The sequence below is a fragment of the Lampetra fluviatilis genome, chromosome 2 (genome assembly GCF_964198595.1).
Source record: "Lampetra fluviatilis chromosome 2, kcLamFluv1.1, whole genome shotgun sequence".
NCBI classification, from domain to species: domain Eukaryota; kingdom Metazoa; phylum Chordata; class Hyperoartia; order Petromyzontiformes; family Petromyzontidae; genus Lampetra; species Lampetra fluviatilis.
In genome coordinates this window covers 8,232,769-8,253,159 of record NC_136276.1, presented here as the reverse complement: position 1 = coordinate 8,253,159, position 20,391 = coordinate 8,232,769, and the positions used below count along the sequence as shown (strand labels likewise).

The window sequence follows — 20,391 nt, the reverse complement described above, 5'->3', positions numbered from 1 at the left end:
CGGACGTGGATTGTGAATACTTTGTTCGTCGGTATTTCTTTTTTTCAGCGTGACTGGTTGATTACTTGCGTGGCATTGATGATGAGCAAATCACTTGGCAAAAACACTTCGTAAATTGGTGATGAAGTCGCCACGCAAAGGACTGCTGTTCAGCACAGGTTATATAATCTCCCTATGTAAACCAATTTCACCCTGTAAAGAATAAAGGTGCTTGCACATTCTACCAAAATTTGGGAGATTATTGATTCCTATTGAGGATAGTGGCACCAGCATTAGCTGGAGTTGCAGTATATTTTATGCCGACTACTTAACCTGCTTGGCTTAGAAAATGCATACCAACAACACCCATGGGTAGGATTTGCTTGATTGGGTGAGAGAGTGTGTTTGCCTGTTACAGATGCAGTTATTCATCCCTCTACTTTGAGAATAATTGTGGTGTTAAAATCGGCTTTTTTTATTAATGTATTTACATATTCTTTGTTCTTTCGGTAAAGTGACGTAGAAGGGAAATAATAAAATAATATTAATTGGTCTATTATTTTATTATTTTTTCCGAAAGAACCAAGAATATGAATCCCTGCAGTCACGAAAGCTTTAAATTAAGATTTAATGTATTTACATGTAAACATTTGTTTTTAAATATGTGATTGCGTGTATGTTGAGTGCAAAAAAAAAGAGAATTGACGAATGTTACATTGCAATTGTCCACTTGGCATCTCCGTGTGATGGTGCAGGCAGAAGAAGAGGGAGAGGAAAACCAGAGCAGTGGCAGTGATTCTTCGACGGATGATTCTGATGACTCGGACTCTGAGTAACCTCTGCCCAGCTCATCAGTACCGACCGTCCCATCCAAACTTAATACTTTTTTTTTGTATCCAACTACCCTTGCCGTCTTACATGCAACAAAAACTTGCATTGACACACACGCACGCACCCTATTGCTGGTTGAATTTTCCGGCAGGGTATACATGTACAAATTGAGAACATTTAGGGCATTATGAGCAGCCATTTTACCTTTAAGCTTCATTACCATCTTTGGCATGTCGTGTTAGGCAGTTTTGGGGAGAGAAATAGTAAAAAACACTAACTGTGCTGATTTCATTTGGAGGTTATAACTTTTTTTTTACATAAAGCATGGAACTTTATGATGTTAATGACAACCCAAGGGCTGCCAATTTTAGCAAAATTTGACAATTTATGGTTTCAACCAAACAGGTTATTTTTTTTACACATGCGACCTGTTTCTTTTTTGTCATCACTTAGTACATATTGTGTAATTTGTGAACAATTGTACATTCTTTTGCTAATGGGGATTTTACATCAATCGGGATCTAACTTGGCGGTGACATGGCCCAGCGATAGCACGTTTGCTGCGTGCTAAAGTTGTTCGTGGTTTGAGTCCAGCAGGCTGCCCTGGTTTATACAATGTATGTGTTTAACCGTAAAATGCTTTGCACCGTCTGCTTCACGGAGAACCTGAAGGGATCCCCTGATGTTATTTGTTGCCCAGAATTTGCAAAATTCTAAAATAGCCGACAAATTACTCAGTTGGGATGACACATGGAAGTCATAATCCCCGACTGGCAAACTAAATAATGCCTGCTTTGCAGGTGGGTTGAGTCGTCCCCTCCTTGCTGCACAGGGATAGCTGCCATTGCGGTTCCTTTTCAAACGTTAGAAATGTGATGCAAGTTACTTAATGTGTAAATTGATCTGAGGGCACTTTATTAAAACAAACAGCATAGATTTAAATAGTGTGTGGAATATTTTTAGTGGCTATCTTGGATTGTTTGCAACCATGTTGGATGTTGTTGTGTGTGGTCCAAAGTGTTTACCATTGAAGCATGTATCCATCCTTTGTAGACGTCTGATACTCAAAACGTATAGGTACTGACTTACATAATAAGAAAGCCATGTTCACTCTTCATATGTATTATTGGGACTTCATTGGAATTTCGGTATCCTACATTTATATAAAAATTACGTGGATGACAATCCTTGACAGCCACACAATGAAATGACCTTAATATTACATGCATCACTAAGCTATTTCAAGAATGTCCATCTGTGGGTACAAGCAATAATCTGAAGGCAAAGCTAAAAAGAAGTGTAAAATATTAATTCTGGATATTCATGCAATTGGTAATTTGGCATCCGTGTTTTAAGCTAATGTTGATATTACAATTCCTGCTTTATATAAGCAGAGGTTGAATGCCTAAATCTTAAGTAATCTTGTCTCATACAGATAGATGCCAACACATCAAAACGTATGGTGAATACATGGCAAAATCCAAGAATGGCTGCATATGATTAAAACGATGGATAACAAAAAAACCCATTTTATTTACTGTAAATCATTGATCTAAAAATCTACATTGGCACAAATGTACCAAAGATTTTCACATCATCAATCTTGCATTATGTTGCCCTTAATCAATGATAACTTTTTTGTTGTAACAGTTAAGTCATGTGTCCTGATTTCATACAAAAGAGTCGGTTCATTTGGCTAAACCACAAACTATGATATTGATCATGTTAATTGGGGCGAGGGAGGGGTTGGGTGGGGGGGAAAAGGAAAAAAAAACATCCAACAGTGGCTGCACCTTTTGTCATGTTTTCATTCCATGTACTTAAATACGTTGGATGAAAGCCACTTGTTTTGCCTGAAACACATTCATCTTCAGGATCACAAACAACCTGAGTGTTCTATAATGGTGGTAAATAGGTCTCTAGGATTTTTTTTTGCTTTAAGTGTCGTAAACAGTGTTCCCTGTCATGTAGGGATTTTTATATAACTAAACTTTGATCTGAGCTGCAGCCTGTTATGTATGTTTCCCTACATACAATCCTGCGCCCGCATTGAAGGGACAATTCATTCACGTTAACTTGTATTAGCAACCTTGTACAGATTGTTTTGTTTACATTCGGAGAAATGTGATAAATTGTTTTTTTCCTAATCTGCAGTTGTTTATCTTTGTTTGCAGTATAGTTTTGAGTGGCTACGTGAGCTGATCACGAAGTGCAATCACCACAACTTTGGTTCTCAAGACTGGAGCATTCAATGTCCCCTCACTACCTGGTTGTTTATGAAGAATATACTATTTCTAGATTTGAAGCTTTCGTGACTGCAAGGATTCATATTCTTAGGTTTTTTCGGTAAAGTCACGTAGGTAAAACATCAAAATTAATAAAAAATAAAATAAAAATCACGACGTTTCGGAGGCAACACAAGTCTCCGTCATCAGGTGGGACCGTCACAGCCCTTGATGCAGCTAATCTGGCTGTGACGGTCCCACCTGATGACGGAGACTTGTGTTGCCTCCGAAACGTCGTGATTTTTATTTTATTTTTATTAATTTTGATGTTTTACCTACGTGACTTTACCGAAAAAACCTAAGAATAAGAATATACTATCAAAGCACATGATTGTATAACACATGGTGAAGACCCTGCAGTATCATACAACAGTAGCCCACAATGTTTGAACCATACTTGGGTGATGCAAATCCCTATACTCGAATCAAGTTTAACTTGGGTGCCTTGTAAGAGCTCATCAGTTGCACTGCTGGATGAGTTTTTTTTTATATTGTGTGGGGAATGGAGATTATTTGACTATACGTCACACTGCTCCAGGTTGGTGAAGGGAGGGGAGCATAAACGGCGTGGTTACAGGACTTTTCCTATCCTGACAATGTAGCCCCACAGCAGCTTACAACAGGTGCCCACACATATGCAATCCAGACTGAATCCTACTTTGCTTCCGAGATCCGATGAGCTCGTACTTATTCCGGTTGATTTGGTAATAGCCGTATACCCGTTAAAGGAACAAAGCGAATACGATTAGAGAGGTTATGCTGGCGTTTGGATTGTAACTAAGTCATAAAACTCGAGAGAGTTTGCGTTGGGATGTATTCCTTTGCAAAGAAATCGGAGCTCCGTGCAGGACTTAGTGGCCTTTACTGGGCTCATTGGATGTGGTCTTTGCTCTGCCACCCATTGTTTGAGGGGGTGGGGATGAGAAAACTTCAGAAATACCTCGAAACAATGTAGTGCTTTGCTGCATGCATGTCATTAAAGTGAAATGCGTGCGCGTTGTTGAGCCGACCATATATTGCGACACTAGGCATTTAAGAATACGCATTTCCTCGCTCAGCACAGCTATGATGAATTCCAACAATTCAAGGCCCCTTCAATAGTCTATTCCCGTTTGTCTAGCTTGTGCAGTCGATATTGTCTAGTTTGTATTGCACGTCTTGCTCTAATCTCGTTCCATTAGGTTAAAGGTAACATTTGCATGTTATTTCTAGAAATTGTATCGTGCATTTTTACATGCACAGTTCGTTATCACCAGTTGAGACCTTTTGAAAATAGGGGGGGGGGTTATAGGGAGAGCGGAGTTAAAATAATAGCAAAACATGACACTGCACAAGGCAAACCCGTAAAAGTAATACAATATATCAACCACAAGTTATGTTGAACACAATTCTGGCAACATTTAACCGATTGCGTTGTGGTCAAGACAAGCAAGATGTTTGAATCGCACACACAAATATCCGGTTGAATATTAGTGGTCAGCGCAGCATGCAGCTTGGGAATCCCTCCGGTGACGGAAAGAGCAGTCCTCCATCATGTGTGCGCCAGCCAGCCACCACAGCAGCACAGTGGCTGTGCCAATTGCCCTAGGCACGGTCGGTCGTCGGGCTTGGCACAGCGTAACAAACCACACACCTGGACCGTTTAAGGTGGTTCTGGGGATGGCGAAGCCAGGTGGGCCGCTCACCCGACCCAATGAGATGCTTGCCAACGATTCCGATTCGAGCAAAGAGCTTGGGAAACGTGTTATTCGGTGAAGGTGTGGAAAACAAGTGGTGGTCGTATTCTTTGGGTCTTTCGGTAAAGTCACGTAGATGGGTTCAATGAAAATAACAAAAAACTATGACGTTTCGGTCGCAACACAAGCGTTCGTCATCTACGTGACTTTACCGAAAGACCCAAAGAATATTAATTCCTGCAGTCACGAAATCTTTAAGTCAAGTGGTGGCCAACCGCTGCGATCGGAAGAGTTGGCAAGTGTACAGATGGTGTGGAAGATCCTGGTGGTTGCAGTGAGTCCAATTCCTTGTGCGCCTGAGAACTGTTCACAGGTGGATGGAGTGTGCCACACTGTCCAGGTATAAGGGCTTTAGTTGAACGGTGACATTTAAGATTGTTCACCTGGTGGCCACCGCTAGACTCCACTGTTATGAAGGGCTGGCACCGAGGTGGAATGTCCATCTCATAAGTGGACACTGGCAGTGGCCAAAGGTGAAAACCAAGCTTATAGTAAATTGTATCAGGAACAATACGATACATTCACGAGGACTCCACGAGGCAAGTGCTGTCAGCGAGCACCTATGAAGGCCGGAACGGTACACGAGGGGGTGGGTTGGCCAGCACCACGCTCGACCGCCTTTGTCTCCCCCGTGGCGATGTTTACTACACACCGCACCAGGTAGGTAACACATTTGAGGCTGAGTCGACCTAGGGGAGGCCCAGGACCCGTGAGCGGGAATCGAACCCGGTTCGCCGGGTTCATGCCAGAGGTCGCAAACGGGTACCCGGCCGCACCAGGGTCGCAAACGGGTACACGTACCCGGCCGGGTACGGGTATCGGGTACCCGATTGCGACCTCTGGGATGAAGCCGTGTTGCAGGCGCGGGTGGGTTGATTCGAGGAACTTGAATTGTGAGAAGAGACAAGACGTTGGGAAATGAGTGACAAACGGTGACTCACCAGTGACTCACGGCCTACCCGTACCCGGCCGCACCAGGGTCGCAAACGGGTACCCGTACCCGGCCGGGTAGCCGGGTATCTGGTAGGGTACGGGTATCGGGTACCCGGTTGCGACCTCTGGTTCATGCCGCTCCGCACTCTCTGCACGCGCGCGCGCACAAGCCCCGCCCCCCACATCGCGTGTGGGCGTGGCGATCGGGGTGGGGGGCTGGTTCCCGGATGTTGTGCAGGAAGCTCCATGAATGAAAAGTGGACGCGAGATCGCGCGTGACGTCGTCGAGACGCGATCGCCCCGGGTCGCCATCTTAGCCGGGGAGAGGGTGAGGGGGGAGGGGCAACGGTGGCCGAGCGAACGTTGCGCACCTACCCCCTCTCCCCCCACACTGCGCGCAGCTGCGGTGACGTCACGACCGCCGGCGAGTTCCAATTGGAGGGGACCGCGCGGCCACACCCCCTTCTCCTTACCCAACATGGCCGCCGCCTGACTTGTACAAGGTGGGGGGGGTGGAATTGCCCTTCCTCTTGTTCTTTAATTTCATTTCAAATCCGCTGCCCACGCCGATGTATTATCGATAACAATAACAACGGCGTGAATGCTCCAGTCGTCAAACAACAACAACAGCAGCCGCGCGTGATTACGGTTCGGGCGATGGGCGGTGGCCGCCGCGCGCTGCCGGGCGGCTCTCGCCTCTCCGAGCGCCGCCGCCGCCGCCCCTCGCGGCCCGGGCGATGCCCGTGAAGCGGCGACCCCACGGGCTCCGAGTCCTCTCCACCTCGATCAGCCGCGCATTTCTCTTCCTCGCCGGCAACGACAGCAGTAGCAGCAGCAGCGGTGGTGACGGTGGTGGTTGCCTCGTAACCGAAGTAGACAGACACCCACGTTCTCATCGGAGAGACGCGCTGCTGGTGGAGGATTCTCATCCCTCGACTGTCTCCTCTCCTCCTCTCCATCATCATCATCATCCCAAGCAGAGGCAGCAGCAGCAGAGAAGCAACAGCGCAAGCATTGGCAGCAGGTGTGGTTGTGGCCAGTAACAGCCAGTCCCAATCCGGGCTCATTCACGGGGAGGAATACGGCGAGTTGCGCCTTCTCGTCCATCATTGTCATCTTCGCCGGCTCTGGCTCCATCATCGTCTAAATCGGGAACGACTCGGGGCTTCTTTACGGGTGGCTCTCTGCACCTGGAGGAATCGAAGTGTGCATCGGCTCGTCTCTGTCACCTGCACAAGGGACCCGCGTCTCGTTCAGACTTCGCTTGCGCAGAGTGGAGCTGCTTGTAAGATTATCTTTATGTCGGTGGGCTTTGCTTCATCACCACCGACATCAGAAGCATCTGTAGCAGAGTAGAGAAGCACCTGTAGCAGCAGCAGTAGACCCTTAACACATCTTGACCTGGGTTGCTTCACAGGGAACAAGGTTCCTTGGATTTCTCCTCTCCCGGCTCCGTCAACACCCAAACAGATTCGAGCTCGGCTCCTTCTCAGCTTCACCACCACCAACTACCAGCAACCTCGGAAGAAGAAGAATAATCTTCACTTGAAACGCTTAAACCCAAGCAGGCGTTTTACCCTTGCAGAGTTCCCACACGGTGGACTCCACCCCTTCTGGTTTCTCCTCGAGTTCCAAATATCAACAGACTCGCTCACCACCACCATCAATAACAGCAGCGGCATCAGCAGCAGTGAAGCCCCCTTCCTCTGAACCCTGGAGGTGGTCGTACGGAGGAGCCATAGCGAGAGAGGAGGAGGGGACACATCCCCACGTATGCGTCTCTCGACATTGCTTGTCTGTGTCACTCGCTTGCCAAGGAGCACGGAAGAGCGTGAGTTCGCCAGATCTTTGTCTGTGTGGGTGTCTGTATCTGTGTGTGTGTATCTGTGTGTGTCTGTATCTGAACCGGTCCCGGGCCTCCCCTAGGTCGACTCAGCCTCAAATGAGTACCTGGTTCGGTGTGTAAATATCGCCACTAGGGAGACAAAGGCGGTCGGGCGTGGTGCTGGCCACCCACCCCCTCGTGTACCGTTCCGGCCTTCATAGGTGCTCGCTAACAGCACTTGCCCCAACAGTCCGTTAAAGCTATACAGGGGATCTTTGTCTTTGTGTGTGTGTGTGTCTGTGTGTGTGTCTGTGTGTGTATCTCTGTGTGTGTGTGCCTGTGTGTATGTGTGTGTGTCTGTGCCAGGGTGAGCGAGTGGCGCTCCGAACCCTGCGGGTTGAGTTTCAAATCCCCAGCCACGGCTTGACGTCGGTGGCGAGTGAAGTCGCCAACCGGTCCCTGGCCTCCCGACTAACCGAGGAGGGCCCATTCGGGCCATAAGTGAGGACTTTGTGCGGTGTAAACACGGGCACCGGGGTGGAAGGTGGTGGTGGTCGTGGTGCGGGAGAGACGAAGGCGGTCGTGCGCGGTTCTGTGACCACGGACGGACAACCCCTTTGTGCGCCACTTTCAGCCTTACAATAATATAGTTGCTCGCCTGTTTTAAAAGGGGTCCACACGGGGAATCGTCTTGGCTGATGTCGGTGATTTAAACGCGCGTGTGCAAAATGGTCGGAAGGTACACAGACTCGTGGCGGATGTGGGTGGGAGTGTGTGGCTCCGCTTTGTTTCTTACTTACTCCTGCTGGCTTGCCCCGGTCCATTGTGTCGCTTAATTCCTGAGCTCGCTTCAATTCGTCTCGGCGGTGCCAAATGAGCGTGGGACGTGTGTTGGATACGGCGAGAGACGAGATGCGTCGCCTACACGAGTGCGCGTGTTGTGTGTGCGACAGGAGGAGGCTGCGGTGAATTCGGAGGGCGCGAGTTGGTGGGCTTGGACATGGAGGTAAGGGAAGAGAGATTCCACCTTTTAAAGCAATCGCGCACACAAAAACCACGAGGTCATTTGATCAGCGCCTTCCATTTTCCCATTTGGCTTGGCTTGTGACAAAAGTAATCATTTGCAACCGGTATACAATCCACTGCTGGGGCTCCACGCCGTGGCGGTGGTGATGGCGGGGGGGGGGCTTTAATTGGTGCGTCAACGCTGGTGGCTGCGGGTTTGCTGTTCAGGGGGGTGGTGGTGGTGTAGAGGGGACACGTGGTTGAGCGGTGGTGTGGCGGTGAGCGCGCTGCACTTGAGCTACCCGGCGACCCGAGTTCGATTCCCGCTCGGTCGACTCGGCCTCAAGTGAGGCTGGGGATACAAAGGCGGCCGGGCGTTTGACTACCCAGCTCTTGCCCCAACATCCTGTTAAGGCTATACGGGAGATCTGTGTCTTTGTAGGGGGAACTCGGGACCAGGTCAGAGCACCCGATGTCAGCCGCATGAACCACTGCACCTTTGCCCCCACGCGGTCATTTCATATTGCGGGTTTAAAAGGAAAACCAAATAATTGTCACGTATGTGACTTTCATCACAATTGGCCGCACGGTGTGACTGCAGGCGCGCTTTAAAATGTTAATGCGATTATGGCCATCTCAAGCCGTAAGCGTTACGGATACAAAGCTTGGCTGTGCATTTCGGTGCTTTAAAATCTGTGCTCATCGCTACAGCTTCGGTGAGTCAATTATTATTCACGACATCATAAGGAAGTGATTCCCGTTGGACTGCAGTGTGTACCCTGTGAACCCTGATGTTTGTCGCATGTTGATGAGTGAGGTGTTACCACCCCAAGTCGCCACAGCGGTTCGTCTAAACAATAGCCGCGTCTCTTTATTGATTCGTGTTAGCGGCCCTTATGAACCCCCTGCTGTAACTGGTTGTGGAACGGGTAATGTGTACGTACATACAGTACACGGACAGTCTTGATATTGATTGACAAATCTTTCAGCACTTTTCGCTCTGAAAGGTTACATGATCGGACAGTGCTTATTGGCAGACTGTTGTGTTACGCCCTGCATTTTTACCCAATGTAATATTTGTGTCGTGTTTACCTTTTTTACGGAACACAGTTATTTTTTTGCTGTGTCATGTTGACATCATACTCCAGCACAATTTTTAAGGGTGAATATGTGGCTTCATATTTAGGCATTTGTACATTTCCCCCACCCCCATAATGTTCAGCGCTTCCTTTTGCAATCTAAGCAATCTCACAACGCATTCTTTATGGTATAACATGTATCCTGTAGGTAGACACATTAGATTCAGTTTGTCAAGCACACACACCTTTAGTATACATACTCTGAATTCATGCACATTCACAGGCATTTGCCCATTCAGGCATCGCTCGTGTGCTTATCCACTGTGTATGATCACCAAGCCAAACGAGATACTGTAATTATTAAACCGCCGCTTTCTCCCTAGGCCCCAATTGAGGCCCCAATTGAGGTCCTAAATCTCCTTCCACTCTACGAGACGCCCCTCTCCCTCACTATGCCGCATTCTGCCTCTTGAGCTCTGATTTATGGACCCGTAAATGATCCTCTTAGAGTACCACACTGGGTGTGTCACTGCTCAAATATACTGGTGCGTTGTACTGAACCCTACTTGTTGTGGCGTGTGGTGGGTGGTAGGCGATAGTGCAGGAAGTGTACGGTGACCTGGTGGAGGATGTGTGCCTGGGACTTTGTCTGGAGGCTCATCGCTCGGTTAAGTGTGGCTTCTTCTTCATCGACGAGATGGACCCCGAGGGCATGCAGGAGTTTGGTGAGTGGTGGAAGAGGAGCCATTCACATGCATGGTAAAAAAAAATGTGGCATCCAATTAATGTCCTGTTACCTTGAGGGTGCCTTGAAGGGTGCCTTGATGAAAATTGCATTGTGAATGCAGTTCAATTTGCATATTAAATATTTGTATTTTGCAAACTGCCCTTTGGATGTTCCTGCTGCAGCATGGAGAAATTTGCATAATATCGACTAAAATGATGGCAATGTTACTTTTAGACTCGTGTTTTATAGTGCACGTTGCAGAGCGTGATGGCACAAGTGCAATCAGAAGTGCAACTTGCGTTCTCACACGCCTCGCTCCCTACCCGACCCCACCCAATCACCTGGCACCATCACTGCCGCCACCACCACCTCATTCCGGTTCAGAAATCGTGGACAAGGCGGGCGTGGACGTCTTCGGGCAGGTGTTCAACCAGTGCAAGAACCGCGACTGCGAGTGCCCCAACTGTGGGCGAACGATTGCGGCCGCCCGATTTGCGCCGCACCTGGAGAAGTGCCTGGGCATGGGGCGTAACAGCAGCCGCCTGGCAAACCGCAGGTGCGAGCCAGATTCCCACCCCCTCCCTCCCCACCACCGCGCATTGGTGTCCACGCAACGCAGAGAGGGGGAAGTGAAGCTGCCCTCCTGCCGGCAGCTGCCGCTCATTCAATTCAGCACAGGGATTGCTTTGCAAAAGTGGTGCTCTTCATGATAATGTGATTTATTCATTCCAGGAAAGGCTTCCTTAGTCCGAAGATTTGTTTTCATCAGGGTTCTGCATGAAGGTGTTTGTCCAATTTTCCTTTTTTAAGGAGTGTTATACATGTGTGAGGGAACCGGAGCAACTGGAGAATGCCCAAGCGCATGAGGGTTAAACATTCAAAGGGTCACACCGATTGGTTTCACCGACTTATTTGCCATACTGCAAGCTACTGGTCGCCTTTCGTGCCAGCAGTTTTGAGAGTTGCACAAATATACATGATCCAACAACTCTTGCCTTCAGAGCGCTGAATTTCAGGTGTGTTTGTGGCAATGGACCACATAAAGAAAACTAAATTCACTCCTGAAAAATGCATGATTTTGTCTTAGTCCTTTTTGTTTCTTCATTCTCTTGAATGAACAGTCGTATTTTAAATGGGCAAAGCGCCAGAAGAGTTAGTCTATGACAACTCTATTTCCATATTGTATTGCATGAGTGGGGGTGCAGGCAAGGCTATTGAACCAATCTATGAACATCGTGAATTTTGCTATAGACCCTACTCGTACAAACTTGACAGTCTTCAATATTTGCGTTCCCGCTATTGAGGGTTACCATATTCCCATTGGGGTCCACAGGCCTCTGCTATAATATGTACGCAGGAGTGGTCTATGATTACTAAATTGTGGTGAATGTGCCGAGCAGCTGGTGTCTCAACCGCAAGCGGTCTACACTTCATAAGCCGAAGAGATCGTTAATGGTGAGCGTACAGTGTTTAAAGCGGACACCTTGTGGCTATGCTGCAGGCTTGCTAACAGCAACAGCAACAACATGACTAAATCAGAAAGCGACCCGGAGGATAACGACGATGTGAATGACAACGACTGGTCCTACAGCTCCGAGAAGAAAGGTGCGTCAAGGACAGGTCCGCCCGCTGCAGGTGCAGAAGCTGATGACGCTGTCACAGTTTGTATTTGTTGCGAATTTAACACATTCACTTGTTTTTCTATGTAATGAATACGAAAAAAATAATCGCCGTATTTTTTTTGCTGCATTTCCCTGGATGGCAATACTAAATGCATATTTTATATCTGGATTATTTCGGTCGCGTGCATGTTATCTTGGTGATTTAATTAGATTCGCAAGCGATTGCATCGTTTAAAAATAGGACAAGTTATTCTTTGTATCCCGTTATTTCCAGATTGCCAAAATGCTTACATATGTTAGAGAAACATATGCACAATAACAATGAAATTATATATTTTGAATGGTTCGAAGGATGTTTGCAATCTCAGTGTGCCACGTTTGTTGCTGTACTGCTGATATTGCTTCAGATGCAATGCCTAAGTCATGACTTTTAAATTTTGTCATTTGCAGCCAAGAAGAGAAAGGTGGAGAAGGTAAGTTTTTATGGACTGACATCACAGACAAACCGATGATTAACTGCTACAATGCAGTGTGATCAACTTTAATGTGAAAGCCACTGCTGTCGCTACAGAATCCCAACTCGCCCAGAAGAGCCAAGCCCGTCAGGCACAAGAATGGTACGAAGTGTGGAAATGTGGGATCTGTCAGCTGCATACATACTAGCATTGTTGCAATCTTCTCTTTTTTCATACCCGGTAACCAAATTGGGGAAAAATGTTTCTTGGTTTGGCGCATATATCGAAATCTCTGGCAATAAACAGAATGTTTACTTTTTCAACTCAAATATGAAGGGGAGCGGCCACGGTGTAATGGTTAGCAACACTGGACTTAGAATCCTGAGTCAATGGTTCTATTCCATCTCCCAGCGCAGAAGTTGAAACAATGGGGAGAGTTTCTTAAATCCCCCTCGCGGCTGTCCACCCAACAGTATATACATAGGAGTACGTCGCATTCGATTGCCAGTTGGCGTATGGTGGGTTAAAGTGTGGGCACACCCACCTATTCTAATAAGTGTGGTCAGGCTGAAAGAGGAGACCAAACGCTCCCTAGAGCTCCGTCAGCAAGCAACTGCTGGATTTTACCTTGAAATGAGGAAAAATGCACTTTGGCTGCTGTGCCGTTTGTACGTCTGCCTGTGCCAATCAAAAGAATAATTACTAAAATTCCACTCAACTTACCGATTCCTGACTTTCAGAACTGGCAGAGTCTGAAAATAGCTAGCAGCTAACAGGTTGCCATCAAACAACCTAAATACATGTGAAAGGAAGTCCACATTGGTGTACTGCTGTAAGGGTTACTTTATTTTGGGCATAACACCAACACTCATAGGAAGATTCTCTCTAAAGGTGCCCCCGTGCTCCTGTCACACCCCCTTTATATATAAGATTTGTCATTCCGTCCAGAAGATTGCCAACTGCCTCCTAACCTCTTCAAGTTACGCCTTTCTCCAACAGCCTTCAAATGCACTCAGTTTCCTTTTTTTAAATGTTCCTGGGCTCTCACCCATCAAATATCCTCGCCAATCAGAACAAAATTCCATTTGTTCACAAGCTCGACAATTTTGGAATACAGAAAGTGACGAGAACTCGTGAATGCAAATCTTACAACCGTGTACCTGTAACCTGACATACTTTTAAGGTTGTATACTATCTTGAGCGTGCTTGTATACCATTACATTTATAATAAACATGCATTTAAAATGTATTTCAGGGGACCTTGGTGGAGCAACTTCAGAATCTGTAAAGGTACACTTAATTGCTTGCACCTTGTAACATTGTTTCCCAATAGAAGAGCGCATTTTAAATGGTAAGATGCACAATATTTATAGGGTTATTAAAATAGTTTAGCATAATTGGTAACCTCATGAAAAACTAGTTTACAGTTTGGCGTACATGTAGATGTGTAGTAGTAGTAAACTCTACAGCTTTGACTTTTTCATGGAAAACTGAAGATGACTAATGGTTAGCATCAGGGAATCGAATCAACGGATGTTCAGGTTCACAAAAATGGTCTCGGAAAGTTGAGTTCCCTTTTACTACAAATCAGTTTAAACGGTTCAAATCTGCCTATTAGCTCAGAAATAGCAAAACAGAGACCCGTGTCACCTACAATGTTATTTTTAAGAATATACATGCTTTTATTTTATTTGATTGCTTATGGTATATGGAACGTTGATTGCTTTGTTGTGTTTTTGTGTACGCGTGTTCGTTTTGTGGTTTATTGTTTTTTTTGCAATATTAGAAAAGTATCAAAACAAGGACCCAAACAAAGCAATCAGACGAATCAATTGGCATGCAATGTGTATTGCTTCGTTTGATTGCTCATGGTGTATGCATTCATGCAAATGCAAAAGTACAGAACAATACAACATTGGATACACCATGAGCAATGAAAACAAGTAATAAGCATTGTATAGCATTTATCACATTACCTTTAAATGTTTAATGGTTATCTTGTAGCTAATGCTAGAGTTAACCCCCTTCAATTAATATGCTTTAATCGGCAAAATTGGCAGCTCTAGGCCTGTATTTGCCTCTGTGTGCGCATGTGTACATCGCTATCCAAGACTCGGAGTGCCACCGTCTCGCCTATGCAGAGTGTCATGCTCTGAGCACAAGTCGTCTCGCCGAGGGACCACGACAAATGTTCTATAGTGGCATACATAAAAGTGAAATTGGCCAAGGAATCGCAGCCATTTTCATTTTTAACACCGCAGCTACAAGTGCTATATGTTTTGATAGTTTGAACCGGTTAAAACCAGTAACCAAATCCTATTTTTTCCCATTTTGGTTTATGAAAATAATGGATTAACTCCGGTTACCGGTTCCGGATTTTGGTTTGACTCTGGTTAGCAGAGTGAACTTGCAATCCGGAGGTTGCTGGTTCGACTCCATCTCCCGGCGCAAACTTTGAATCAATGGATGGGGCAAGTTTCTACCCCCATCTCTCTGCCTGTGTCCAACCATCTGTGTAAATGGGTACAGAGCACACCCATTCGATCGGCAGATCGTGTCTCGGGGTAAATTGTGGGTGTGCCCAGCACTTCCAAGACGTCTGGTCAGTGTGGAAAAAGTGGATCGAATTCCCTCTACTTCTAGAGCTCCCTCGCGTGGAAGCAGGTGGAGGCCTACACCTTTACCTTCTAACTGAGAAATAAGGACAAAATGTCTCCCGCGGTGACTTAGGCCGTTGTGCCGTTCATACGTGTTCGCGTGTCCCGATGCATGCTTCGTTACGAGCATTTTATCGGAAACTTACCAGTTCCTGACTTTCGGAACTGGTCATCGATTCTGAAATGGTTACCGGTTTTCCGGTTATCATTTGTAATAACCATAATTATCTGTGTAATTGCTTAATATTGGGAACCTGGAACATTTGCATTGATGGATCTATATCTGTTATGTAAATAATGCATGTACCCAAATTCAGGTATCATTATAGAGGCTAAGGAATGTTAAACGTAGTGTGTCTGCCCGAAACCTTACCTTGCAGACATGCCAGATTCCCAGTTCCAGCAATGCTGGTAGCACCAGTTCCATAAATTACGAGAGCCTGGGACCCCAGGAGCTCAAATCCTTCCTGAGTACCGTACGTTACGTCCTCGCACGCAGCACGCATGCAGACCATTGTTCCGTCGCGGCCATCCCTTTCCGTTCTGGGGGATTTATTTGTGCCTCTCGATTTGCAGCAATGCGGTGTGGTGTCTGAACACACGAAGAAGATGTGCACCAGGTGAGGCGAAGGGTCAAACGGCAGCACAAAGTACTTCCTGTTTCGTAAATGCTTGGCTGAGCGGTGCATTGCTATTAACCCTTTAAAATGTTCTTTTAATCATGTGCGTGCAGTGTAAACGTGAATCTATGTTACTAGTTGCGCTAATTAAATGGATGCCTGTGTCACCACTGATTGCAATTGTTTGTGTGAATATACGAACATGAACATTGCTTTCCTTTTACAATGACTTTATTCAAGACCTTAATTACACCCATCTTAAGTTTTGTTAACAAGATGCATTTTATCCATCAGGCCACTTACCCCCTAACATGATGCCCTTTAGTGAATGCTAGCTGCAATTTGGAGCAGATAACCTTGTTTATGCTAATATTCGGAAGCAGCGACCTAATTGAGGGATCGCTTACCATTTGAGCAGAAGACATAAGGTCACGTGAAATGAAAATAATATTTTCAAATAAATTTCGCATTCTATTTTTTTGGTCTGAACGGCTAAGTGAAGGTTCCATGACACAAGTATGGGGCTGCAGAGCTTTCCTTTGAAGCGGCCTATCCTGTGAGCCCGTGAAGGCCGTACGCGGTGTTCAACGATGAAACGCTTCCCCGTAGGTCCCATCGCTGTCCGCAGCACACAGACGATCAGCGCCGCTCCGTCCGGCTCTTCCTGCTCGGGCCGTCGGGGTGAGTCCTCGCACCGTTGACCGCCTTCACCCCAGGCATTCTCATCTTTACCGGGCATTCTCTCCTCTGCTGGACGACGGACGGTCTCGTACTGACATCTCCGCTTCTCGTCCTGCGTGGCTGCATTCCGCCTTGTGTCCGTCTGTGCTTTGTGTGCTTGGTCCTTTTGCCTTGTTAACACTGAACATTGCTGGTTACAATGGGGAGGTGTTTCTTCACATTGGTAAGTCTTATTTTGTATATTTATTTCACACCGGATATTGTGGAGCCTCATGCAAGATGATGTTTTTTTGGGGCTCAGGGAAGTTGCATACGGTGAGGATTTCTCAATGCTTGTTTGCCTGTGCTGAATACATCTTTTGTTCAAGTTGAATACACAGTTTTTTTAGCCTTGGCCTTATTAATTAAAATAGTTCAGATCGTGTATTAGTGATAACCTTTCCATGTATTATATGCGTCCATGTATTATATGCGTACATGTACACACTGGCGGAGCCAGTGGGGCGGGGTGGGGTGGCACGTTGCCCCTCCAATGATCCGATCGAAATCCCTATTTTCGATCGGATAATTGGGGTTTATTAGTAATACATCGTCATTTTAAGACCCCCACTGCCACTGTGCAGCATATTATTACGTGCCAGGGACTCTATGAGATGATAGGACAATAGTTTGAGTCCATAATTGGCAATAAGTAACGGCAAAGCGGTTATAAGTGACTCGCAGAATTGTGCGCAGTTGCGTATAGAGTCCACGACTTCCCTGAAGGCATTCACCTTCAGCGAGCGCGATGCTGATCACACACGGTTCGAATTCGACCCTCGATCGATGGCTGTGCCATCGCCGCACACGTGTCTAATAACAACTCCTATCATTTTTCATTGCTGGAGGGGTTGCCCCCCCTACCTGAAAATCCTGGCTCCGCCATTGCATGTACAGCTCTTTTTTTTGTCTATCCACCGCTGGATGAGGGCGCCTCTCTCACATGCTCTGCGGGTGGTGGAGCTAGTTTGACCGAACTTCCCCGCTAGTCAGCGGGGGTTGATGTAGGTGGGGAGCATAGACTTAAAAAAACAGTACAGTGCAACAGTGGATATTGCTGCTCTGCCCTCTGTTGACAACGTTGCCCTGCAGCAGCCTATGACACCTGTTTTGTGCATTGTGGTCACCCATTTGAGCGTTATTCAGGCTCAACATTGCTTAGCTTTTGAGATCTTGATAGGATCGGTGTGTTTTGCGGGTGATTTGGTCATAAGCCTATTATAGGTCTAATCATGTATATGGTATTCACTGTTTTCCTTGCCTGCTCAGGTTGTAATTTGTTCTTTGCCTCGCAGGAGTGCGCTGATGGAGCCGGAGGATGTGGATGTGGATGGGTTTGACGTGGGGGACAGCACGTCGTACGATACCTCACCCTCCGACTCGGTCTCCTCTAAAGCGAGTCAGTGCAGTCTTTCTGTCTCCAGAGTCCTCACTTCTCCTACCACCACCTATCTCCCTGTTTAATTGTCGCAGCCACGCTTCTTTTCCACTGTTTAAATTTATCAGAAACTTAATGTGTAGACAGAACATTTTTTGCTTTTGCACCGCAAAGTAAACTTACCTTGTGTTGTGTCACTCGACTCTCTTCACATAATTGCTGAAAGTAATTGTGTATCATTTAATCGTTGCATGTGCCAATAATTGCTAGTTAATGTGCTTTTATGTTTCATCCTAATGCATCCATAACAAAACATCTTCAGGTGATTTTTAAAAGCCACCAGTGGAGTGTGTGCTTTTCCTTGAAAGTGTAGGAACCTTTGCTGTGTGCTCTGTCCTCTGCGCTGAAGGCACGAACGCCTCCGAGTCAAAAAAGAAGAAAAAGCCTCCCCCAGCGGGTTCTCTCTCCGGCTCTAGCGGCGCCGGCTCTAGCTCCGGCTCCAATTCCAGCTCCAAGAAGAAGAAGATTCGTCCTCCCACGCCTGGATCGGCGCAGTGACGCCAGCGGTACCAGGGATAACAAAAACACCCATCAGCGAGGCGGTTTTCTGTGCACGGACCACCAACCCCACATACCCACCCGCCACTCCAAACCCCCTTCAAACGCGCCGTGCATGTGAACCACCACTAAGACTCCAGGACAGCGCTGTTCAGCGAGATGTTGCACCTCGTCTTGTGTGTGTTGATCAAACTGTCTGAAGTTAAACTGGACTCGGTGCAGCGTGACACTCGGGGAAGATTTTGGCTGATACGGCCTGCGGTTAGAGCAATGGGTGTCCGAGCCTGCCGCCCGAACGCCACGTATATGGCTTTCGTCTTCGCACTCCTGCCATCCCACTGCATGCCCGCGCATGTGCAGGTCGGCCTAAGTCAGCGCTCTGCATGCAGCTGCGACACTGGGTGGAAAAGAAGCCGAGCAGCGACGTTTAGAGAATTTTTGTGCACACTGGTGCATGCTTGAGCAGGTCTATGCATTTGACATGGTCTGTGGAGCCTATGGAGACTATTAAATGCGGTTGCTTGAACTTCAACTTAGCATGAGGACACAAACACCAGTGCCCCGAGTCAAAAAAAAAACCTGCACTTTGCTCACTGCTCATTGGATGCTACATGGTGCGCTTTCACATTACACTTGCCGTGCACAGCTGATAACGGTATCCATTGCTGTGCAAGAACAGTGATAAGAACATGGTAATTTGACTGGAAAGGCCATTACCATTCATTGTATGCAGTATGTCTCCAGTGCACCGGATTTAGCCGGACGCGATGTAACTTTATTCTGGTTAGATCTGTGGTCTATACTATGATTACGCGAGTGCAATAGTGGACCAGTGCGGTGCATTGTGGTCCGTATTGCAGACGACAGTGAAGAAGAGTGCTCATGGGAGTACTTGGTTTTTTTGGCGTTTTTAGACACAGGTGAAAATAAAATACAGATTTTCCCAAGTGTAAAAAAAAAATCTCAGCATTGTATGATAGATTCCATTTTTCTCAGTATGGTAGAATACTGCCGTCACTCAACTAAATCTACAATAAATAGAATTTGCAGCGGTATTTTGGAATCTATTGTTTTGATTCATGTGTAGTATGCATTACTTATGTTTGCGTGTTCGATATTTGAGTATTAACACTCGTGTAGTGTACATGAGCTGTGTAGGTACTTGCGTTGAGTTGATATATTTTAAGTGGTGCATTGTAGCGTCCGGTGTAATTGACTTTTTTCTGTTGTTTGAAATGTAAAAGTGTGGAGTTAAAAAAACATACGGTTGAGACGATGGCGTATATTTCATTGCATTCACACTTGTGATTTTGTTTTGTTATTTGCATAAGTATGGTAACTCCGCAAGCTGCGCTTGTGCAGTGAAGTGATTGCCCCCGTAAGCTTGTGCAACTGGAGTGCGTGCGGTGTTAGTGCACACGTGGTGTCTGTGCACATTTGGTATATTTACTGCATACATTGACATGTCCAAATAAACATTCAAAGCGGTGTTTTCTGCTGCGATTTCTTACGTTGCCCACTATACTTCGTTAATTGTTTTACGTTTTTCAAGATGCTGCCACTGAGTTTTAAATTCCAAGTCAGAGAAACAACTCTGCTTACACAAGTAGAAATGTCTCACTCAATGTGTCTTAACCACATTTGGGGAAAAAATAATAAAGACGTACGTATGTACTGATGTTAAGTGGGATGCATCTTGTATGTTTTTAGCATTCTTTTTTACAATTACTTTCATTTGGCTAGACAGTACTTTTCACACATTCCACATTTAGTGTGATTTTCGCAACGGTCTACTTTTGTAGAAGCCTTTCATCCATCCACTGCTGGATGACCTTGTCCCCTCGCCCTGTCGTTCATGGGAGTTATTTGACCATACAGGACTTTACCACGCTATGTCAACTTGCGCTATGTAAACTCACACAGTTATTGGCACGTCATGATGCTGCTGCTGATGATTTGCGTCAAATAGCCCGGAACGTGG

General features: G+C 46.3%; 2 protein-coding genes across 14 annotated transcripts in view; both read left to right on the top strand.

The window, feature by feature from the left end:
* LOC144941262 (nucleolar transcription factor 1-B-like) overlaps positions 1 to 2,957 on the top strand; it is a 28,336-nt gene extending 25,379 nt beyond the window's left edge. For all 6 annotated transcript variants that reach the window (XM_078867895.1, XM_078867894.1, XM_078867897.1 and 3 more), the window contains exon 20: positions 735 to 2,957. In XM_078867895.1, coding sequence (XP_078724021.1) covers positions 735 to 815 — 81 coding nt within the window. In that variant the 3' untranslated portion in view covers positions 816 to 2,957. The remainder of the gene's footprint in view (positions 1 to 734) is intronic.
* Positions 2,958 to 6,237: 3,280 nt separating this feature from the next.
* On the top strand, positions 6,238 to 19,920 carry ATXN7L3 (ataxin 7 like 3). 8 transcript variants are annotated; one of them, XM_078867847.1, is made up of 13 exons: positions 6,238 to 7,595; positions 8,543 to 8,595; positions 10,266 to 10,398; positions 10,785 to 10,956; positions 11,902 to 12,005; positions 12,473 to 12,495; positions 12,594 to 12,639; positions 13,733 to 13,767; positions 15,515 to 15,610; positions 15,711 to 15,754; positions 16,364 to 16,435; positions 17,770 to 17,873; positions 18,262 to 19,920. In XM_078867847.1, the coding sequence occupies exons 1-13, from the start codon at positions 7,538 to 7,540 to the stop codon at positions 18,408 to 18,410; spliced, it is 1,089 nt and encodes a 362-aa protein (XP_078723973.1). In that variant the 5' UTR covers positions 6,238 to 7,537; the 3' UTR covers positions 18,411 to 19,920. The 8 variants fall into 8 exon arrangements, with proteins under 8 accessions (XP_078723973.1, XP_078723965.1, XP_078723957.1 ...); XM_078867839.1 differs by having other exon boundaries at positions 12,576 to 12,639; XM_078867831.1 differs by having other exon boundaries at positions 11,902 to 12,035.
* Positions 19,921 to 20,391: the final 471 nt, after the last annotated feature.

Excerpts from the sequence above, each read along its gene's own strand:
- ATXN7L3 (XM_078867822.1), top strand. The coding sequence starts at position 7,538 with ATGCGTCTCTCGACATTGCTTGTCTGTGTCACTCGCTTGCCAAGGAGC. Across the intron at positions 12,496-12,575 it reads AGAAGAGAAAGGTGGAGAAG|CCACTGCTGTCGCTACAGAA; the intron begins GTAAGTTTTTAT and ends TTAATGTGAAAG. Across the intron at positions 15,611-15,710 it reads TCAAATCCTTCCTGAGTACC|CAATGCGGTGTGGTGTCTGA; the intron begins GTACGTTACGTC and ends CTCGATTTGCAG.